Below are 22,770 nucleotides of genomic sequence, written 5' to 3'. Positions count from 1 at the left end.
TTCCGCAGTTGTGAAAATACGATTTTGTAAGTCATAATAATGAGAAACATTCTCGTAATAATGACTCAGCATATCATAATAATCAGAAACAGTCATTATTAAGACATCATTACACGAATGTGGTTGCAATAATGCTTGAGATGTTTTTGATATTTCTATAAATCCAAGATTTGTAATCTCATCTTAACAAATGTTATTTTTAGGAGGCACACACTGAAACAACGACGAATATTCTCAAAATTAACCAGAATTAATTTATTGTAAAAATTAGTATAAAAGACGAAATCAGTTCAAAACTTCAAACATGAACATCTTACATTTCTGTGGGGTGGTAAAATACTCTCTAAAATTCTCTTTATTACAGTTTTCTTTAATATTAATCATGCCCTTGCTAGTTCATTTAAACAACATCCCATTATTATTTTTTTCTAAACAACGATGAAACATCCATTCACCAGTTACTTACAGGCTGAAGTTTGTGACATTATTCCAAGCTATATCATTTTACGCTTCGTCTGTAACCATAATCAAAAGGCTTGGATGACCAACTCTATGCATACATATCTGACTGCCCTATCTCACCCCACTCCATACAATGTTGATTTCAATGAAACGATTCGTCTGAAAACACACCAAAATCAGAATGTTACACATTCACTCAGCGGTTCGCCATGACGCACAATAGCCAGTGTCCGTACTGACTGAGAGCGGTTTAGAGGTTTTCACACAGTCTTTCTCGTAATCTCTTTCATTCGTCTCTTCTCAGCACTGCCAAAGATTAGCACATTTCCTGCAGGAATAACACAAAGATGATGTCTTGCTTTCCTCATATTTATCCTATTATGCAAGCACCATTAAGGCAGTTGAACAGACTGAGCAGAAATGTTGTACTACAGCAAATATATATATGTATACATAAAATCAGAGAACAAAGGATAATGTCGTGATAATGTCAACATTTACCATGTTTCATCCGAAGGTGCTTTAGAAGGGCCGACGTTGTGTACTCTTTGCGACCACGAGATATGACGGCCCTGCACATAATGCACACTGCTTTGCTACAATCGCCTTCTTTTAGAGAGAAATACTTCCACACAGGGCTTGATTTGGCTATTGTCCTCTTTTGCATTTCACAGCATTTACTGCTACAGTACGCCCTGTTGGTGCATAGTATGTTGTGATATGAAACGTGATTAGCATCGTAAGATGAACTGCTATGCTGGGATACTGTGGGAGGAGCGTCACCGCTAGAGTATGTTGGCTGGTTTGGGTGTTGCGCTCTGTAGGGGTCCGATGTCCCTAAAGGCAAGTCTGGACTGCGTGGAGACCAGCTCTGATATACATCTTCAGTGCTCCCCATTACTTCGTCTGAACACAAGTTAGAGTTCATGAATTCAACTTTGATTTTAGTTGGGAAATGACAGTCTGTCATCTCATCCTCAACAGGATTTGTGCTCTGTTCGGTGTGATCAGTGCACATGTGCGAGCCCTCATTGTTGCTGGCTTCTGACGGCAAAGCTACAGATTCCCGGTAAGCGTCGGCAGAGTATTCAGGCTTTTCTGGTTTTATGAGCGGAGGTTGTTCGTCATGTCTCTGGCATCGGTCCTGATGGATATCTTCAAAGGGTTCTGGCTCCTCATTGCTGGAGATCCACCCAGGCTGCACAGGGGAGATGGGCTGATAAGACTGCACAGGAGCTAAAAAATATAACATTAAATGATAACATTTAAGATCCATGTGAACCTGTAATGTGACTACAGCTCCAATAACCTATCCATATTTTATTAACCACACCTCGATAACATTAGATTTAAAGATCCGCAGATGTTTTTCCTGTGTTGATTTATTTCAAATTAAGAAGGGTAGCTGGGACAGTATTTATTGAAGTGCAGCTCTTCACCCATTTAATTTAAAGTCACAAAACAGAAGTATCAACAGATCTTTTCTTCCATATTGTGGCGTGCATCTGAGTGTAACGGATTATTGAAAAAGAAAACAATGTAGAGCAGGCACTTAGTTCTACTCATTGGATTTTGAGATTTGGACATTGTGCTCAATAAGTCACTCAATAAGTTTTAATAAGCCACGTTATATATATATATATATATATATATATATATATATATATATATATATATATATATATATATATATATATATATAGGCTATATGCATAAAGGTCCATGTTTATTCACACATCATCCAATACCATGTAATCAAAAATATTCTTGTGGCTACGAATCAAAGATGCGTGACCACAACCAAAACACGCGCACAAAATGACAACAAAAACTACACTCCATGGACAATTTAGATCCAGTTAGAGAGAGAGAGAGAGAGAGAGAGAGAGAGAGAGAGAGAGAGAGAGAGAGAGAGAGAGAGAGAGAGAGAGAAAGAGGGAGAGAGAGAGAAAGAGGGAGAGAGAGAGAGAGAGAGAGAGAGAGAGAGAGAGAGAGAGATTAACTCTTTTAAACATAATGGAAAAACATTCACCATGATATTATATGGAGTTTAATAGTTTAACCCTCTGATGGTTTATGGGGTCTTTTGGGACCCCAAATGACTTTTGCTCAAATTAAAAAAAATGTTCCCTTTGTCCAAATGGTATGAAACCTTCTACGGCTCTCAACACTTTCTAGATCTACAAAAAAAAAAAAAAATTGGAATGATATCTGTTTTTATGTTAGCGTGACAAAAATTGTGACACTCGTGGTCTTCGGGGTCTCTGGAGACCCCGCAATCAAAATAGACAAAATTCATCATCAAAATCAGAAACAACGCAGAACACATCGACAGAAATGGCACAAATAAAGTGGCACACTTCCACCAATGCAAAAAACATCCACAATGCTAAATTATATTGCTCACAACACGTGTGTATACACACACACACACACACATATAGAGGAATACATTTTTGAGACTATAAAAACTGTTCTCTTATCATTTGTAAAATAAAATCATCCAAAATGCAATACCACCACAAAAATAAATTGGTGACACTGACACATTGAAAATGTACACACGCACACACACACACGCACACACACACACACACACACACACACACACACACACACACACACACACACACACACACACACATTTGTAAGGCTATAATTTGTCAAATAAAATCATCCAAAATGCAGAACCAACACAAATATAAAGTGGTCACACTGACATCGACAATGTATACTCACACACACACACACACACACACACGCACGCATGCACGCACACACGCACACACACGCACACACACTTGTAAGGCTATAATTTGTCAAATAAAATCATCCTAAATGCAGAACCAACACAAATATAAAGTGGTGACACTGACACCGACAATGTGTACTCGCACACTCTCTCTCACACACACACACACACACACACACGCACACACACACACAGGAACATTTGTAAGGCTATAATTTGTCAAATAAAATCATCCAAAATGCAGTACCACCACAAAAATAAATTGGTGACACTGACACATTGAAAATGTAAACACACACACACACACACATACACACACACACATACACACACACACACACACACACACACACATACACACACAGGAACATTTGTAAGGCTATAATTTGTCAAATAAAATCATCCAAAATGCTAAACCACTTCAAATATAAAGTGGTGTGGTGACACTGGCACATCGACAATGTGTACTCACACACTCTCTCTCTCTCTTTATCTCTCAGACACACACACACACACACACACACACGCAATTGTGTGTGTCTAGAATCTAGAATTAGATTTAAAATAAATGATTGAAATAAATGATAAAATCTTAAGACTCCAACATTTCTCTTTGTAACATTTTGTTCAGGTTTGATTCTAATCATAATGTAACATTATTGAAAAACTGGGGGGTTTTTTGGTACAAAAAAATGCTAAACTTTGACAAAAATATTTTATTTTTGTTATAATTGTGATTTTATAATATTTAGATATGAATCCAACTGAATCCAACTTGTGAAAAGATATCTTTCAGGTAGTCTAATAGCAAATAGCATATACTGGAGCTCTATAGCCATCTAGTGGTTAAAATTATTATTTTTTATTTTAAAACTGCATTTTCCAAAAAATGGGCAAAAATGTTACATTAAACCATTTAAAATCATCCATGTTATCCCCATGAATGAAAGTTAGAAATCTGGGTCTTTTATAAAGTGAATTTTACATCAAATGCTGTTTTTTTGTAAAAAGGCTATTTAAATATTTATTTATTAATTTATTTATAGAAATTAAAAAAATATCATAAATTCTCCAAAATCTGCACAAATGTTGAGTAAAAACATTAACAAACAGAATAAAATTACATTTGTAAAAAAAAAAAACTATTATCTTGTTACAAAATTAAATGTTATTTTCTGGGGTCTCTAGAGACCCCAAAACCCAGAGTGTAGACATAAATAAAGACCATCAGAGGGTTAAGCGTCATACCAGCATGTGCGCGTTCACTGAAGCACCCTGAGTCTCGTAACATTTGTTTCAGTCGCTCGTTTTCGCTCCTGATTCGCTCCGTTTCCTCCTCATACTCCCGAACCGTCCTGCCGACTGTAAAGAGGATCTCCTTCACAGCGGCCATCAAGCGCTCGGTCATGAAAGTATTCAGGCGATCAAGTTTAGTCATTTTACTATATTTAGATCGCTGTATTTAAATGATAAATACAGACAACACAGGTACCGATAACGAGCGCGTGAAAGTTCCCCCTTTAAAATCAAACCACCAACACATAAGGCTGGTTGCTGTGCTAACAGAAGTGTCTCTAGCACCCTTCACAGGACAGGAGGAGGGAGTACAGCTTTAACTGTGGTGTGCAGCTTTTGATCAAATAATGTCGTCATTCATATATTATTCACACCAATAAGCAAAAACATTATGAGCACACCTTGTCTAATATGTTGTTGGTCCTCAGCGTGCTGCCCACCAAGGCATGGACTCTATAAGACCCCTGAAGGTGTCCTGTGGTATCAGACACCAAGACATTAGCAGCAGATCTTTCAAGTCCTGTAGGTTGCGAGGTGAAGCTGCCATGGATCAAACTTGAATTGAGGTCTGGGAAATTTGGAGGCCAGGGCAACACATTGAACTCTTCATCATGTTCCTCAAACCATTCCTGAACAATGTGTGCATGCAGTGCGGCAGGGTGCATCATCCTGCTGAAAGAGGACACGTCCACCTGGGAGCACCACTTTTTGGATAAATGTTGTTGTAGAACAAAACAAAACCTGACATGGGTCAAGTGAAAGTATGGATACTGAGCAAAAGTCAAAGTATCTAGCCAAACGAGTGAAAACATAATCTGCTAAATGTGCTTAAATATACAAAAGTTAAAAATAAATAAGTTAATTAAGCAACCTGATCAATCACGATATTCAGAGGTTTTTACAGAAATCATGAAACCAGCGATTTTTAAAACATCATTTCAGCAGTTGCTGATTTTATAGTTGTTTATAGACTGCCAAACCTTTTAAAAGTTTGGGGTCAGTGCAATTTTTTTTAAAACATTAAAATATTTAATAACAATTGATCAAAAGTGATAGCAAAGACATATAAAATCTAAACTGTATTCATCAATGTATTCTGAAAAAAATGCATCACTGTTTCCACAAACTTATTAACATTGATGATAATAAATGTTTCTTGAGGACCAAGATGATTAGAATGATTTCTGAAGGACTTTGTGACACTGAAGTGGAGAACACAATATAACCGTTTCACTGTATTTTTGATCAAATAAACACAGCCTCGGCGAGCATAAGAGACTTCTTTTTTACATTAAAAATTCTTATCAACCCCAAACTTTTGAACGGTAGTGTATAATAATGAACAATTAAACAATTTCTCAAAATATAATTCATTATGTCTAGTGTCTCAACTTTGGAATGAGACATTTATGAGCTTGTATTGTAAATAAGTTGCATCAGTATGAGAGATATGTTTCCCCACACACGCAAAACAAAACAAAAAAACAATACACCCGTAGATTTCTCTAATCTTTGTTTTTATTCTCAATCTGGAGTTAGTTAATAAACATATGCTATGATCTGTACAATACAACAGGCTGAAATTAACCATTCCATAAAATTATTTAACATTTTCAGATTCAGGCAACATTATAAAACATATTTACAAAACAAATAAAACAAATATGTTGTAACTTTTAAAAAAGCAACACTAAGATGTAAACGATAACTTCTAGCAATCTGTCTCATAGTCTTTGTGTCCTGCTTCTTCCCAGTGGAACCCTCTCGCTTCTGTGTCTGAAACAAAAGCATATTCAGTCAGGTAAAAAAATAAAAAAAAGATTATAAACTTCAAAGACTGAGCAAAACATACTTTGGGTTGCTGCAATTTTAGGCTTTTAAAGACCTTTTTAAGACTTGAAGATATAAAAAATGAATACTGTATTCTAAGGGTCCGTGATATTTACAGAAATGATCTATATTTTCAGGAATTTTGACAATAACGATAATTAGATGATATTTTGCTGTGTGTGTCTGGTTTAGGCCTGTCGTGGACAGCTGACTCTTGAAGATTTTAAAATCCTCTTTGTGCTGTGGTCCATTTACAGCAGTGACATAAATTAACTTTTCCATTAAGAGGCCATATTTGCACCCTTAAATTTCCAGGGGCATTTTTACCTTTGTAAAAGGCACATTTTCTAACCTTATTATTGGTTAATTTATTCAACGGCTAATTCATTCAAATGCATTCAAACGCTGATTCATTCAGGAACCAAGCAAGTGACTGTGTCTGTCTTAAAGGAGAACTCCGGTCAATTTTAACATTGAGCTCATTTTTTTGTAAATTTGGAGTGCTGTCAATACAGAGAACAACGACAAAAATCGGTGTTGCCTACACCGTGTTATCCTCTTTTTAAAATTTGCACCCTGTTGACTTCAATGGGGCAAGTTTTAAACCTGCTTTTAGCCTCTTAACATCCTTGATGTGTCATTACAAGTGCACAGCCATGTGAGTGATTCCTTCAGAGTGAACACGAGTGAATCTGACTGCAGTAGATGTGAAAGATATTAATAAAAGTGATGTTAATTCAGCCAGCGCACATACCTGTATTTTCTTCCTGTTTTCGGTCGAAGTCCACAGTAATCGATTGTCGAGTTCACGCGCATAGGTTTAGTTACCTATGATCACGCGCGTGAACTCGACAATCGACTACTGTGGACTTCGACCGAAAACAGGAAGAAAATACAGGACAACAAGGTGTAGGCAACACCGATTTTTGTCGTTGTTCTCTGTATTGACAGCACTCCAAATGTATAAAAAAAATGGCTTTAAGGCTGTGTGTCCACCAAAGTGTTTTTTTGCCCGAGGCTGTCATGAGGGCGGACTCAGGTCCCTTCTTCTGAACAGACTGGCACGCTGCCGCCTCCTATGGGCACAGGAAAATCTCCGCTCAATATGTGCTTTACATTTGCCAGGCTCCATTAAACCTGGAGCAGATATTCTATCCCGGAACGGACCGCCCCCAGGGGAATGGAGACTTCACCTCCTGACGGACACCTCCTGCATTTTCGGCTAGTCAGAAGTGGATCTCTTCGCGTCGGAAGAGAACACACTGTCTGATATTCTTCGAAGGAAAAGGACGCATTGGCCCACAGGTGGGCTCTTTTGTGCCTCTATGCCTTCCCTCCAGTAGTTCTGCTCCCTCAGGTCATCAGCTGAATCAGGGTGGACATGCTCCCGCAGCTAGGCATTTTCAGCTGGCTGAAACGCTTTGGTGGACACTCTGCCTAATGACTAAGTCATTAAATCATTCATTCATTAATGAAGCACTGCTATCTAATTTGTCCCACAACGGTTCAGCTGTGGTTTCATTTGGAATTTTCCATTAGAATTAATATATATAAGACAAGAACTGGGGGCAAAAATGCCCCTACATACCCTGAGTTTTGGAGGCATTCTAACTGCATAATAATAGGCTACATCAAAGAATGAATAATACATGCACTCTTAATGCATGTTTTTTGCAAAGTGAGTGACATATTGGATAAAGTCAGCAGATCGATAAAACTCAAAACACCATGTTTTACAGACTATTTTACACACCCTCCCACACGCACCTCTGGTGAGGAGTGCAAAATGTCACAAACGTAAACAAGACAACGTAACAATGTTGATTTGCCAATAAGCCTAAACGGCTCTATTTTTCAATCAGATTTAAGACAATCTCAAAATGTAATGTCTGGCAGAAAAAAATATATACATTTAAGACATTTTAATGACCTTAAAATCAGGAGATTCAAATGTCTTTTTTTAATGACCCAGAGGAACCCTGTTATGCTTGGGACTTTTGATGCTCTTTATGCATGTTTCATGACAAGCAGAAACTTTACCTTGCTTTGTGGCCGTAACCTTTCTGTCAGTGTCATCATTAACAGCATCTGGTAAATCCTTTGGACTCTTTGCTGATGGCTGTCAAAAAAAATAAAATAAATTCATTCTGTTCTCTAATAAGAATAAAGATCTATTTAAGAAAAAATATATAATAATCACTTTACCTCCAGGCTAGCTTCATCCTTCACCGACGTCTCTCCACCTTGGATTCTTCTCTTTGGCCTTTTCAGTTTTTGCTGGTCTGTGCTAGTTAACGTGTCCCCTTGAAGACAAAAAAACAAAAAACATGCAAATTTCTCATTTTGATGAATTACATAAAATCAGGTTTCTGCAGGTTTTATGAAGGCAAATAATATGCAAGAAATAATTTGAAGGGAACACAATATGTGTTCTCTAAATATAAATGTATAGGGAGAAACAATGGCCCTCATTTATGAAACAAACGCATGACAAAAAACTGGGTGAACAGTCATTTTCACGCAAAACGGTGGCTACGATCAAATCTTTTTTGAGTTAGCGTGAACTTGCGTACAGCATAGTAATGGCGGAGAACCTTTATGAGAGCATTTTGACTGGAATAAAAACATTTGAAGCCAGTGAGCTACATATTCATCATTTAAAAATGTGTTGCCAATGGTAAAATATTCTATTGACAGTGTCATTTAGCTTATTCATAACATTAATAAAGTATTTATTTTATTAAATAGTTATATAATAATTTAATTTATCAATTATGAGGCTAATGGGTGTTTTTTGTGTAAGATCAATTTCTCTTTCATGAGATTACTTCTCTCTTCTTGGCCATGTTACATTTCTCCATGTTGTAAACTCTAGGGACGAGGCTTCTAAAATGTGAATTTATATGGGTGTGATATTTAAATTACGATTGTTTTCAACCGCCACATTTATCAATGTCCGATCATTCGTAGGATGGGATTGGTGGTATACGAATGTTTCATGAACCCTGTCATGAGATGATTTCTGCTCTCGGATCTGCGCTTGTTTCTACGTTAGATTGATAAATGAGGCCCAATGAGTTGTATTATTCATTTTACAAAAGTAATAGCTTCAATCACTCTGCTCCCAACCACTAGAACATAGAAATAACTTTCACCGTACATTCTGATCACACCGCAAAAAAAGTGATGTTGTTCCTTAGTGCTTTTGTCTTGTTTTTAGTGCAAATGTCTAAAGATTCTTAAATTAAGTGAGTTTGATTAAAACAAGAACAACATCTGCCAATGGACAAAGTGAAGTTTTCATTACTCATTGACAGATATTTGTTCTTGTTTTAAGCATAAACTTTCTTAATTTTGTTTAACTGTACATTTTACATTTGCATCTCAAGTAAATGTATCTTGATTTAAAGATGTTTAGAAATTTGTATTTGAAAACAGGACAAAAATACGGTGCAATTCATGCAATATTTAAAGCCATAACTTTATGAATTTAAAGCCTGGGACACACCAAGCCGACTTCAAAGAACTAGCGGCGAAACCGACGGTGTTGTCGCCTTGCGTCGGCTGCATCTGGACCAAAAAGCTGCGCTTGAACACACAGCACAGACTACAGCCAACTGCAAACTAGCATGTGAGTTCTGCGCCTCCGTGTAAGAAATTAACTGTCATATATCAGCAGGTATCAGTAGTCTATATTCATCATTCAAACAGAGAAACAGAAACAAGGATATACGAGATATACGAAACGAAAAACAAAGCAACAATTGCTTACCATTTTGAATATCAGCTATGTTGATAGTTTTCTTTATTTTAAGCAGCTCATGTTGTTATGAAAATATTCACGTTTCCACTCTCACCGATGGCCCCCGATGCCGATTGAACAAGCTGAATCGTGCAAACTGGCTTCATTTGTTATGTCAATCAAATTCAGTTCTTTATTATTAGCAAATTTAAGTTTGTAACTATACGCCGATGTGTGGAGCACACCGCAAAAACTAGCCCGACAGACGCTCGCCGATGGCCCCGACGTTGGTCGACAACCGACCTTCGGCTTGGTGCGTCCCGGCCTTAGGACTTTCTGCTCTGATTTAAGACCTTTTTAAAGGCCTTGACTTGTGTTAGGTTGAATTAAGACTTTTTTTCATAAACCCTGATAAAAGTAAAATAAAAATTTAGTAACTATCAAAACAACTAATAAATTCACCATGGTATGCAAATGTGTGCTTTAAAAGGCGATACTTCTGGATGAATCCCATATTGCAGTGATGACACCAGAATGGCCTCTCACCTGTATGAAAATTAAAAAACAGAGGCATGAGAATGACCCTGGTTCTTGTCTGTGACTAGCTTCTTTGAGTGGCAATATTATAATATGCGTGTTAAAAAGGGTTTTGCACACTGACCTGTGTGAGTGTATTCATGTCTGCGCAGCGTGTAGGAGGTGCAGAAAGTTGCCCTACAATGCTGGCAGACATGTATTTTTGAATTGGGCCTCTCTCCTTCACCCAGCAAGTCATAATCCATGATCAGTGACTATACAATTAAAAGGAAAAAAACAGAAAACCACAGTTTAACCTTTGTTCATCAAAAGTACTGTTATAGACATTTCATTTACAATACATTAACATTCAGACAAGAGGAAGATGATTTCAGAATATGCACTTTGACATTTGCTGTAGTTTGACATTTTCCAACTTATAAATAACTTTTTACATGCTTAGGATGTTTAATAACCATTTACATGCGTCTGCGTTGTAAGAATATACAGGGAGACTTTGGATAAACGCTGACCCGTTAGCTAACGTTTGTTCATTGAAATTAGATGGCACAGTGGCTTCATTTGTTATGTCAATCAAATTCAGTTCTTTATTATTAGCAAATTTAAGTTTGTAACTATATCGTGAATGGCATCTCAACTAGCACTGGGGTAGAATGTGTCGGAGTGGACACACATTGTCTACGCTGGGCGTAGTTTTAGTTGGTGCAACAGTTGTAAATATTTATCGGAAGGCTGGACGTAGCTAAGCCCAGCGCAGAATTTGCACCCAACTTTTTTATGTCCAGCTGGTGTAACCAGCCCCTGGAATTGTGAACAACTGTAAAGAGATTTAAAATATCCTTCAATGTAAAGAATCTAATAATAGGGAGTCCTGAAGAACAAAGTTCAGAATGCCACATTTAACAATGATATTTACCTCATTTTGGAGACGTGAGCGCCTCTTCCTCTTCTTCTTCCTTCGTGTTCCATAGGTTTGGGTTTTCACACTGTCATTGGACACAGTTTGGTTGCAGAGAGGTGGACTGAAATCATCACATGGATTTCTGAGAACGTCATTTTCTGTCATCGTCCTTTCTTGAGCAACATCATATATTGGGATACTTATGTCTTCATTCTTGCAGTCTGTTGATTCTTGACCAGGGCTTGGAGTTGAAAAATTATCCGACTTAAAATCATAGCTGACTTCATATTCATGAGAACGTTTGAATTGTAATTTAGCACCCTCTGTCTGCCCATCCTTTCTAACCTCCTTATTTGGACTTGAGACATCTGGTTGCCCAACACTGCATGTGACATCTTGACGGGAAGAACTTTCTTGTTCATTATACAAATTTAGCTGTTCTGATTCATAGGTGGTATTTAGGCAATAAAAACCTGATGGTTCTAGATCAGCATCAATCTCTTCTGGACTCCATAGGGAAGTAAGTGTGGGAGTTGAAGGAATGGGCCCAGCATTGGGAGGAATTTCACCGCAGTTATCTTCAGCTCTGTCAACTGATTTGCCCTTGCACTGCTCTAAATGAGTAGCAAAAGACTTCTTGCTAAATAACCCTAAACAATAGATGCAATAAACACTATCATCAAATGAGCAGTCGGAAGCAAACATCCTAAATGGTTTTGAATCTTGTTTACTACTAAGAACAACATTTGAGCCGTGTAGAACATTTCCCTTAGTTTGAAGGAGGTTCAAGAGATGTTCCCTTTCTTGTGAGTTCCTGTCAAAGGTAAGAGCTTTTGCCACCTCTGGCTCATTAGGATGAACTGATTGAAGATGATCCATCATTCTATAGTGTGGTTGCTTGCAGTAACAGCAGTGATGTATCTTCAATAAGTCATCCGTGGAACTGCTTTGGCATTCAGGACCCTGTTGTTGCAAAGAAGCTATAATTAATCAAAGCATTAAAAGAGCATAAGAAATTAAATTAATTAAATCAGTCAAAATGCTTTGCATGGTCAGTTTTTGCATATTAGCACTCAAGATCTGCACTTTTTTACACCTAAAATAGCAACAAAAACTTGCATTGCAAAATCAAAACAAAACACTATTCAATAAAAAAAGCAAACAACCTGAGAATGAGAACTTGGACAACTTTTCTTTGACTTCTTTTAGACGGCTGATCTGGGAGTCTTGTTTGATGGCTGATCTGGTAGTCTTCCTTGTTGTACTAAATGAAGATTCCAAATGAGGATAAATATCTCAACACACTGGCCAGGATCTAGAACAGGTGGACTTCAGGATTGTGCATCAATGTCATTTTGAGCTGTGCTGCTGTTAGAGACAAGAGGCACCTCCACTTTTGGATAATTGGTTTTTGAGGCAGGATACTGGCAAGAGTCAAGATTGGGAGGGATTGAGGGTTCCGGATCACAAATCTTCTGAGCTGGGCTGTTACTAGAACTGGGGGACTTGTGTCTAGAGTATGGTTGTCCTTTGCTTCACATTTCCAAGGGTTTGATATTAGATAAAAGGAGCATTAGTTGGCTCTAAAAGTCTGGAGACGCTGATCACGTCTGAAGCTGGATTTGCCAATTCTGCATCAACAGCTTCCTGGGTTTTGCAGGAGGCAGCTGGGTTCCTGTTGTGCTTAAACATCAGAGCATGTTCCCGAAATTTGTTCCATTGATTTTGCCAATTCTGGCAAAAAATGCGGTGACCAACATCTGCATTGCAATCCATTTTAGAGTCTCTAGGTTGCTTGATTTTCTTTTTAACTGTGAAACTATTCAATAACTCATTCCTTTTTTTACAGTCTTTGATCACACTTTAAGTGCAGTTCTATATTTCTACATGCCTTCCATTAGATCGACAAAATAGTGCTTACTTTACTTTTTTTGTGCAGTCTTGTTACTACTGTCAGATTTGACAGGTTGTGAAAGAGTTTGAGAGCACTCCAAATTCTTCAGAACTTTTTATTCACAAATAACTAACATTTTGTACAGAAGGTTCATTCTTCCCTGAGATGTCAGTTGAAGCATCAAGAACAGATTCTGACATCTGACATTAAGAAACTTTTTTAAGAAAACAGTATATAATTAATTATAATTCAGATTTCTCTGTTCATGTATTTACATATCGCTTTAAATTTCCACAGATTGATTAACAACAGATTTACTTTTGAGTCCGTGTTGTACTTTTTAATCTTGCATACCTGGTTGCTCACACAGTTTCTTATTTTTTGTCTCATCGCCACTGACAATCTCCATCTCTAGCAGTTTCATGTCATCGTTGACTTCTGATTTCGATGCATGACCAGCAAATACCATATTAGATGTTTGACATGACTTATTCTCCATTGAACTCATGGGGTTGTCCTCTGTTTGTCTTATGGTAATAGAAGCCATCTGGTCTCTGGTGAGTGGGTCAGTTGAGATACTCTGGTCATTTCTTTCACTTGTTACAACCTCAATATCAGTATGATTTGAGGCACTGTCAATAGATTTGTCATGCACACAAGTGGACTCATCAGTATTGATGGATTCAAGTGCATCTGGAGCTGGAAAAATGAAGTCGCTGGAAGGATTTTCACCAGGATTGCTACCCACATCTGACTGTTCATTTTGAACGCTAGGCACTGAGGCAATTTTCTTTTCATCTAAACCTCTGGAAGTATTCAGCACATCTTCATCAACATTTTCTTCACCATCTGAGAGGACAACACAAGCTGATTCCGAGTCAGTTTTCTTCTGCATGTCACCAGAACTAGTTTTCTTGAACAAAGACCTTAAATCGCTAGTCTGTGGCATTACAGTTAATTTCATAGTTGAAATGTTATTACAATCACACTTGGAATCACACTTCATTCTTCCACATTCAGATTGAGCATGTTCAGCAGCAGTTCTTGCGTTTGTCTGCTCTGGGTCATCATCAATTATGATCAGCGGCAGCTGGTTTATGGCTGTTTTCTCGGTAACACCAGAAAAATAACAGTCATCGTCCACTTCTTGTTGGCACTCTGTGTTTTTTCCCTCCGAGGATTCAGCGGCCAGTGGGCCCCCAATGTTATCAAGCTCTACTTCTGATTGAGCATCATGCTGTGGAGATGCAACCTCTATAGGGACTTCCCTGTGCTTGAAATTAGTCATAATTGGTTCTAGAACAATCCTTGGCTGTAAATTGAATTGGCTCAAGATATCTCTGAATAGTTCAGGTTTGGTTCTTTGATTATTCTTATTGCAGGTGGTAGGCTTCCTAATAGCTGTCTGAGGTAGAAGGCCGAGGCTGCCAGTATGGTCCTCCATTCCAGCGGTCTCAGTACTGCTTGCGAGAGCTCCAGACACTGCACGTGTTGTACTGCTGCTCAGATGTGCAGATTCGTCCTCATTCCCTGTTTCTTCACCCACGGATTCTTCAGACTTGTCACTGTTGTTCTCCGGAGTCTGTATTGAGGGAAATCGACAATCAACCAATTTCATAATGACTTGAACAACAGCTCTTTGGGTCAACATGACCTAGGATTCATTGCACAAACAATTCCTCTTTTTCCTTGAAGAAATAAAACTGGAAGAATCAATCGGTCAAAATGAATATCGCATAGTCTCTCCTACCTCCTGATTATGGAATTTAGGGAGTTGGCCCCTTTTCAAGTCTCCATAAAAACGTTTCTTGCGTTGCCGATATGAGTATGGTTTCTCGCCACAATGAATCTGCATATGCATCAAAAGCCGCATTTCCCAAGCAAAAACTTTGCCACAAAATGGGCAGGGTAGTGGCCCTTGACCTCTGGTTTTGTCTTTCCGTAACTCTTTGTTTGGGGATCCTTGAGGTTTCTGCTGAAGGGGTACGGGAAAAAAAAAAAAAATTTAATACATATTTGTGCAGGGGCTAATGTATGTAATGAGTGCCTTCACCAAAAATCATTTCTAAAATAGGAAAATAAATAAAAGTTCCTTCAGAAAGACATTATTAGCCTTGAAGGTGCTTATTAGGTTCCTGAATTTTCTGATTGTCTTCTGGTTGATTTAAAGTCACTTAAAACTACGAAAATGTAAAGACGGATGTGGATCATTCTTCAGGTTTTTGTAAGACACATACCGTATTTGGGTTGAGATTACTTGTTGACGTTTTATCATCAAGCCTCTCTTTCTTCTCCTCCTCCCCCAATCTCATTCCTGCTTGTTCCATAAGATATTGCTCTCTTTTCTTTTTCTTTTCATCCTGCAACCTACGTCCCTGGTGTGTCCTTGAGTGCTTCTTTAACCTCTTTTCCAGAACAAACTCTTTGCCGCATACTTTGCACGGAAACATCCTCTTCAGTTTTGTAGCACTTGATGTTTCTCCGTCAGAGTCTAAAGTGTCTTTATTTGATTGCTCAGGAGCGCACTTAGATTCATCTGTGCCCCTTTTAGGAAGATCTGCACTTTGTTCTGCCTCATCTGTAGTGATTTGCGGTACATCAACAACCAGGCTAGATTCATCCCTTGATGGACTTTGTTTATCGTTGACCTTTTTTGATTCTTCATTTTTTTGTTTCAACTCCTTAGTGACTTCCTGTGTCTCAGTTGTGCGCTTGCGCAATTTCTTTTCAATCAATAAAAAAGGAGTCTGGGTTATTATACAAAAAAAAAGCTCAAAAATTATCAGTGTCTCAGCAAGTATTCAGTAACATTTTCATATTCAATTACAAATCTAAAAAAAACCAACCTGGTGGTAACCAGCAACAACCAGATAGGACTCATCACTTGATTGACTTGGTTTTGCGTTGACCTTTGATGATTCTTTATTCTTTTTTTTCGACTCCTTAGTGACTCCCTGTTTTACAGTTGTGCCATTACGCAATTGCTTTTCGATCAGTACAAAGGAGTTTGGGTTATTATGTAGAAATAAAAGCTAAACAATTATCAGTGTCTTAAAAAGTATATAGTAACATCTACCTATTTAATTACAAATCTGAAAACCAACCTGGTAGTAAGACTGTTGTGATTTTGTCAGGTTACTGTCAATGAAGATTCCAAACTGACGACGCCTCTTCTTTATATTCCAGTGTTGAGAGCGAATGTGCGGCTTCAGCCATCCTTCACGGATAAACACTTTATCACAATGTGGGCATGCGAACGTTTTCTTTAGCTCTTGCAAATTCTGTTCTTCTGTAGTTTTAGGTACTGCCTCCATATTTTCTTCTTTAGATGGCTAAGAGAAATACAAATATCAAAAATTAATAGGAAAACATAAATTTAAATTATCACATATCCAGATCAAAATTATGCATTGTGTAAGCAGGTACCTCACTCTGGATTGGCATCTTAAGAGTTTTGCGTAATAAAGCCCTTTCAGCTTTATGGGACTTCATGTGGAAACGCAACCTGCTTGCCAAAGCGAAGACTTTGTCACACTTTGGACAATGGAGCTCACTTTTGCCAATAACTTTGGCCTTCTTCACTGCATCATTTTTTCTTTGCTTCTGAAAGAAATGCAAGTCCAATTGACAATGAGAGAAGCAAGGAAAGACATATGCAATGAGCTCCAAGTGTAATAATGCCCTGGATGTGAAAGTGAATGAATAATGTCTGTATGTTTTACAGAAGTCATACAAAGTCACAGCATATTTATACATTGTCTTTAACAGTGAATTTGACAGTGTCATGCACTGACACCAACACCAAAATGTCATGGCATTTCAATGAAAAATATATTAGTGTTGTAAACCGCCAAACCACCCACAGAAATGACTCAAATGACTGAAAAACAATTAATTTCAAACTAATTTTATTAAAACCACTGCATTTCAACTGCACTGTTTATATACACAAATGGTACATGATTTGAAAAAAGGTTGTGAATTTCTTTTTTGTATATACAGGTAAAAAAGTTCGTGATTTTCTATTTTTATTATATACATATTTACAAATTTCCATTCGATGGTTCTTCTGGTATCAAGACATTCATTATCTCACTTTCTTCTTCTGCAACATGTTCTTCTGGCTCAAAATGCTCCAATTTAATCTGAGTTGTATTGATCAGCATATTGACTGGTCGGCTGAACCCTTTCGCCTCTAAATAGGCTTGTCGGTGGTTTATTCTAAGATGAGACCACAAATTAGAGGTGTTCTTCTGAGAAGCCTTGCTGGACCCCTGGCTAACTCTGGCTGCACATTGATGGCAGAAGACTTCACCATATGCATCTTTTGAGAAGTAGTTCCAAACTTTGCTAAAACAGCGGTGTGGTGCACATGTCACCTGTGAATCAATGAGAAAAACATGCATAAGCTTTGAGTTACACTTTAGCTGTGATACTTGTTTGCATTAAATATATTATAAAACATACTGAATGCCTTCAGTTGTAGAAATGGCTTTAATTACTTAAATGCAGAGGTTAAAGCAGACATACAAAATGAAAATGAACATTTAATAATAATAATAATAATTGACTTGATAGTATCAACAAGAATTTAATAATAAAAGTATCCAACAGTATGTTCTTCAGCTCACTGATAATACTACAGTAGTCAACATTTGAAGCAGATCAAACAAGTTAATCAAAGTTGTCCTAAGACAAGAACGGGTATTGTTAAAAATTCATGTGTAACTCTGATGAAAGGTTTTGATCCACTTCAAATGTTGACTACTGTAGTTTTAATGGTTTATAGCCAGGGTATTCAACCAGGGGTCCCTCAGGAGGATACACCATTGAATATTTTCTTTTTTAACATTGCATAACTATTTTCTCATAAATGGTCTTTTAAGCATTGCATGATTTAAAAATCTGTCAATGATAAACAGCAGTTGAATAAAATGCTATATAATCAATAGTGCTTGATCCATCTTATCGCTAAAATCTACAGCTATAACCAGTCAATGTTTTCAGATAAATGTAACTAATGTTATACTTTTAGTCCCTGTTTATTTCTATAGAGTGCAAATGGCAGATTGCCTTGTAATGATAAACCTCCCTCAGCATTTCCTTCTTTTCATGTAGTAGATGACTAGCAATGTAGTACGATCAGCTGATAAAATTGGTACAATTACAGTCCATTTTTCTTGTTCTTCCATAAAATACATTAACATTTGTTTGTATGAACTGCGTGTTTCGAACAACACACCAGCTCGTTTTCATAACTGTCAATTCTGACCTCAAACTCACCGTTTAAACTGCATCCGCTTCAGTAGTTGCTTTCTTGTTCTCTTCGTAGATTGGCTGTAGCTGTACAAACGTGTTCAGTTCATCCTAAGATAAGTGCTTACTATCTTAGAATTCATTGAACTACTATGGAGAGGTCATTTTTCATACACTTTGGGGCCAATTAGTTAACGATAAAATTGATGAACTTCTCACTTATAAAGGAAAAAACATATATATTGGCCAGAGCAAGACCAATTAATCGGCTACTATTTGCTTATTTTGAGATAACAGGTATCGGCCAGTAACCATTAAGTGCTTATCCCCCACAAATTGTACTGACTGCTTTGTGTAAATGGATAGTATATAAAGTCTATTAAATAAAGTTAACAATTGTTTTGTGAATTTTGAGTAAATGTTGTCTAAAACAAGTTTTCTGCTCATTTCATCAAGTTCTTGGACATTTGTTATCATTGAATATCAGCCAACCTACTTTCTAGGTATCAGCATTAAAAAAACCCATCTTGGTCAACCAATACTTCAAAATGTGTGGTGTGATTGTACACCTTAGTGGATCAAACTACATTATACATTTTACAGCAGTTTTAAATTTCAGTGATCAGTCACACAATGTTTACAAAGCCCAAATCTATCCCACACATCACCCCAAATATTCAGAATAGTGGTTGATGATAGCTTTTTCAATGACTGATTTATTTTCCTCTATTTCTTTACATCCTTGATAGGGCTTATGTGTGAAGGAAAGAAAAAAATCCATGTACTCATATCTACAAACACTATTTCTTACACTTGAGAACATGAAGTGCAATACCTTGGGTGGTTTCATCTTCACATCCATCATCTCATCGGGAAGGTTTACAAGAGCTTTGCCTGTGTGGGTCTTCATGTGCATGGCTAACTGACAGGGCCGAGCGAACACCCGATCAGGGCAATGAGGGCAACGACACTGCATCTGGTTTGCTCCAGCATGTTTCTTGCTTCGATGATGCACAGGGGTAGTAGTTCTGTTTTCTGGTTCATTATCACTGCTGTGGTCGCTCTCAGTAGACAGGCTGGCTGGCTCTTCTCCTTGGTCTGGTGTAGTAACTGCTAGCCGTTTGGGTGATGCGCTACCCCTGTTGGTCTGCTCAGAGCAATCCGACAGATCATCCACTATTCCTCTTGATAGCTGTGCGTGAGAGAAAAACAACACTAACATTAAGCATGCATTAATTAGTCCTCCCATATTGTAGTGTTTTTTCCACAAGGAATTATGGTATATGACTAATCTAACCATATTAGTACCTCTTCAATTTACAATTAAAGAACTTTTTAGTTTTCTGTATATTAAGATATGTAAAACTTCTATATTAAATAAAAACTGATATTAAAATTCCATACTATTTTGTCAAAATGAGTTAAAAATAAAACACTAAAAACTAAAATGAACTAAATGATTTAGGCATCACAACAACACAGTATAATTCATTTTGAGGTGTTATGATGTTATTCTTTTTTTTTTTTATGTAAGCATTAGAAGAAAAGGTAATCTACAGTAAAATGTAAATATTGGGGACATGAGCATGTACAATTAAATATACAATGTCAGCTCATATGGATAATAAAATGCTTATAATATCGGCTAACCAATATGGTCCTGTTACGTTGTGCCCTTACCCTAGTGAATTTTAAATGCCATTTGCAAGATATTTTCCTACTTAAAATGACATATTTCAAAGTGAATAAGTATGTTCAATGTGAAAAACCAAGCAGAATAACAGAACGCTTCTGCTTCCCAATAAGACAAAGAATGAAAAAGGTAAAAAGGGTAAATTCTGTCACGTTGACTTCAATTACCATGCTGATGTTTACCTGAGAAAGGGCTTGCTGTTTCTTCTTTTTCTTATTGTCACCGTAGAAGAACGCCTTGCGTCGGCGGTACTTGTACGGCCTCTCAGTGGAATGGATCCGCATGTGAATCAGCAGCCTCTGTTCCTTTCCAAAGACTTTACCACAGTCTGGACAGGCGAAGGACATCCTCTGCCTTCTGTTGTACCCTCTCCAGTGCATGACCCTGGTGGTACCCGAAGTTGGATCAAAGTCCAGAGGGGCCATGTAACTTTGGGCAGAGTCCCAGGTCATACCGTCAGCCAGGCCATAGGAAATACCAGTGCTTGTCCCAGCAACGTCAGATCCCTGATCAACGCTTTGAGGTAATGTGGTGGCGCTGTACAGGGGGTGATCAGCAGTCTCAGTTTTGACTACAAGTGGTTCTGACTCTTGTCCACATCCAACGGTGACAGCACACTCATCTTGTGGGGATGGATTGGACTCGTCTGGGATGGAAAGCGTAATGGGTTCTGATGGGCCTGAGAATTTAAAGAAACCAAACAGCAACCATTTGATGAGATCAAGTGCGATTTCTGTTTGCAACCTAAGAAATTAAGTAGCTGTAGGTGAAATGTGCTGATGTAACCCAAAAGGAAATGCAAAATATATCATTTAGTTTTTGACTGGAGATGTTTTTTCCAGTGGACTCTAGAGGGGGTATCTCTGCTCTGCGCGCCCCCGGCCTCAACGTTTGGGAGCGAAAACAACAGGCATACAAAACACACATCTGTGTTTACTTCGGCCTAATGCAGCTGCGAGCAATCATAAGGATCTGATGGCAAATATTTACACTTCCTGTATAATGATCATGCATTGCTGTGTAAGACTAGAAGCTGAATGCACGCAGTTGATCTCACCGAAGAGCACAAAGCTGTGTAGCAACTAGCAGCCATACATGTCTCCGCCCCCAAAGTTTTCATCACGCTATATTTTTCGTTAAAAACTACATTATTCCCGGTGTCGCCCTACCTGGCCAGTCCGCTTGATTAGCCCCCTCTATCCACCGGAGCCTCCGTCTCAGAATCTCGTTTTCTTTCCGAGCCCGGATCGTCTCCTCCTCGTACTCCAGCACCGTCCCGCCGACCATCTCCATGATCTGCTCCACCGCGGCCATCAGGCGCTCGTTCAGCGCGCGGTGCAGAAGCTGCAGTTTCGTCATTGTGGCTGTTTTATCTTTGCAATTCAGCAGCAAAGAGAAACCACCGAAACGGCTAACTATCCCCGTTGCATGAACACAGTTTGCCTTTCGCCTCCTAATCGCAAAGAATAAAAGGCAGCCGGAAACAACTGACTGCCACCTACCGCACAGGAGAAATGCTATGCTACCGTTGGGCAGCAGAGCAAAAGCCGTTATGCAAATTATTAGTGGGAGGGGCGCAAACCTGGCCGAATGGAAGTCAACACAAAACCGACCGTTGTAATTTAAACGCTGCTCTTTTTATATACAAGAATAAGCACGGGTTTCAAACATTTCAGTACTGACATAAGTAGTCTGTGGCCAAACTGGGTCACAAGCACTGATCTACATAGAATGACATTATATAGATCAGTGGTCACAAGTCAAGTTGGGTGGAGGTCAGGTAACTATAGCCAGGAGGTTTCAAACTGGGGCCTCAGGGGGGTGCTAGGGGCTCCACGAAAGAGTTCAGAGAGAAATGTTGTAAATAATAATAATAATAATGAGATTAATGGCTCTTTAGTCTATATTTTATGTTTCTCTTCAGGTTTATACCATAGACTGTAAAAAAAAACATGGTTTATACATCTATGGTGGGTAAATAAAATTATACAATTTCACCTTAATAGAAAGTAAGAATGAAAATAATTTTCCAGATTGAATATACATATATTTCTAGCATTATTTTTTAATACCTACATTTTTTATATATCTATATCTATATATATATATATAGTTAAGAAATGGGTCCCTCGCAAAGAAAATATCATGTTTCGCTCCATGGCATCAAAAAGTTTGAAAGCCTCTAATCAACACTACAGTTCTATTGCAGTTATTTTTCCATTGAGATTAGCTTTGGGCGGTACTGAAAAGTCATTGTGTATTTTTCTTTCTTTGTCTTATGAATCAAAAGTTTACCAAAAAAAAAAAAAAAAAAAAACTTTGTTTAAAAGTATTATAATTGAGCTAGCTGTGTTGGTGATGCTACTGCGTGAGATGAACTTCCACAGATTATCTTCAAAATTAATGA

The 22,770-nt window shown here is 37.9% G+C and overlaps 2 protein-coding genes across 9 annotated transcripts; both read right to left on the bottom strand.

Moving 5' to 3' along the window:
- Positions 1-233: 233 nt before the first annotated feature.
- Positions 234-4,772, bottom strand: LOC307166735 (uncharacterized protein). The gene is made up of 3 exons (XM_079885347.1): positions 4,463-4,772; positions 964-1,698; positions 234-790 (listed from the first exon to the last, which is right to left on the bottom strand). The coding sequence occupies exons 1-3, from the start codon at positions 4,650-4,652 to the stop codon at positions 723-725; spliced, it is 993 nt and encodes a 330-aa protein (XP_079741473.1). The 5' UTR covers positions 4,653-4,772; the 3' UTR covers positions 234-722.
- A 1,235-nt stretch (positions 4,773-6,007) lies between these two features.
- LOC307161539 (uncharacterized protein) lies at positions 6,008-21,894 on the bottom strand. Of its 8 annotated transcripts, none has more exons than XM_079876348.1 (15): positions 21,533-21,894; positions 20,546-21,042; positions 19,506-19,862; positions 16,841-17,017; positions 16,519-16,746; positions 16,261-16,368; positions 15,652-16,137; positions 15,165-15,389; positions 12,687-14,996; positions 11,536-12,483; positions 10,744-10,873; positions 10,545-10,628; positions 8,546-8,643; positions 8,381-8,459; positions 6,009-6,286 (listed from the first exon to the last, which is right to left on the bottom strand). In XM_079876348.1, the coding sequence occupies exons 1-9, from the start codon at positions 21,720-21,722 to the stop codon at positions 13,755-13,757; spliced, it is 3,510 nt and encodes a 1,169-aa protein (XP_079732474.1). In that variant the 5' UTR covers positions 21,723-21,894; the 3' UTR covers positions 6,009-6,286; positions 8,381-8,459; positions 8,546-8,643; positions 10,545-10,628; positions 10,744-10,873; positions 11,536-12,483; positions 12,687-13,754. The 8 variants fall into 8 exon arrangements, with proteins under 8 accessions (XP_079732471.1, XP_079732473.1, XP_079732476.1 ...); XM_079876349.1 differs by having other exon boundaries at positions 16,261-16,398; positions 21,533-21,888; XM_079876346.1 differs by having other exon boundaries at positions 15,165-15,386; positions 16,261-16,398; positions 21,533-21,862.
- Between the last annotated feature and the right edge of the window lie 876 nt (positions 21,895-22,770).

The sequence above is a fragment of the Squalius cephalus genome (assembly GCF_949319135.1).
Source record: "Squalius cephalus genome assembly, chromosome: 1".
NCBI classification, from domain to species: Eukaryota; Metazoa; Chordata; class Actinopteri; order Cypriniformes; family Leuciscidae; genus Squalius; species Squalius cephalus.
Note: the sequence above shows the minus strand (reverse complement) of the source record. Positions and strands in the feature narration are given on the sequence as shown.

Excerpts from the sequence above, each read along its gene's own strand:
- LOC307166735 (XM_079885347.1), bottom strand. The coding sequence starts at position 4,652 with ATGACTAAACTTGATCGCCTGAATACTTTCATGACCGAGCGCTTGATG. Across the intron at positions 1,699-4,462 it reads CAGTGAACGCGCACATGCTG|CTCCTGTGCAGTCTTATCAG; the intron begins GTATGACGCTTA and ends TATATTTTTTAG. Across the intron at positions 791-963 it reads GCACCTTCGGATGAAACATG|GAAATGTGCTAATCTTTGGC; the intron begins GTAAATGTTGAC and ends TTATTCCTGCAG.
- LOC307161539 (XM_079876349.1), bottom strand. The coding sequence starts at position 21,722 with ATGACGAAACTGCAGCTTCTGCACCGCGCGCTGAACGAGCGCCTGATG. Across the intron at positions 16,747-16,840 it reads AGATGCCAATCCAGAGTGAG|CCATCTAAAGAAGAAAATAT; the intron begins GTACCTGCTTAC and ends TATTTCTCTTAG. Across the intron at positions 16,399-16,518 it reads CACAACAGTCTTACTACCAG|CAATTGCGTAATGGCACAAC; the intron begins GTTGGTTTTCAG and ends CTGATCGAAAAG.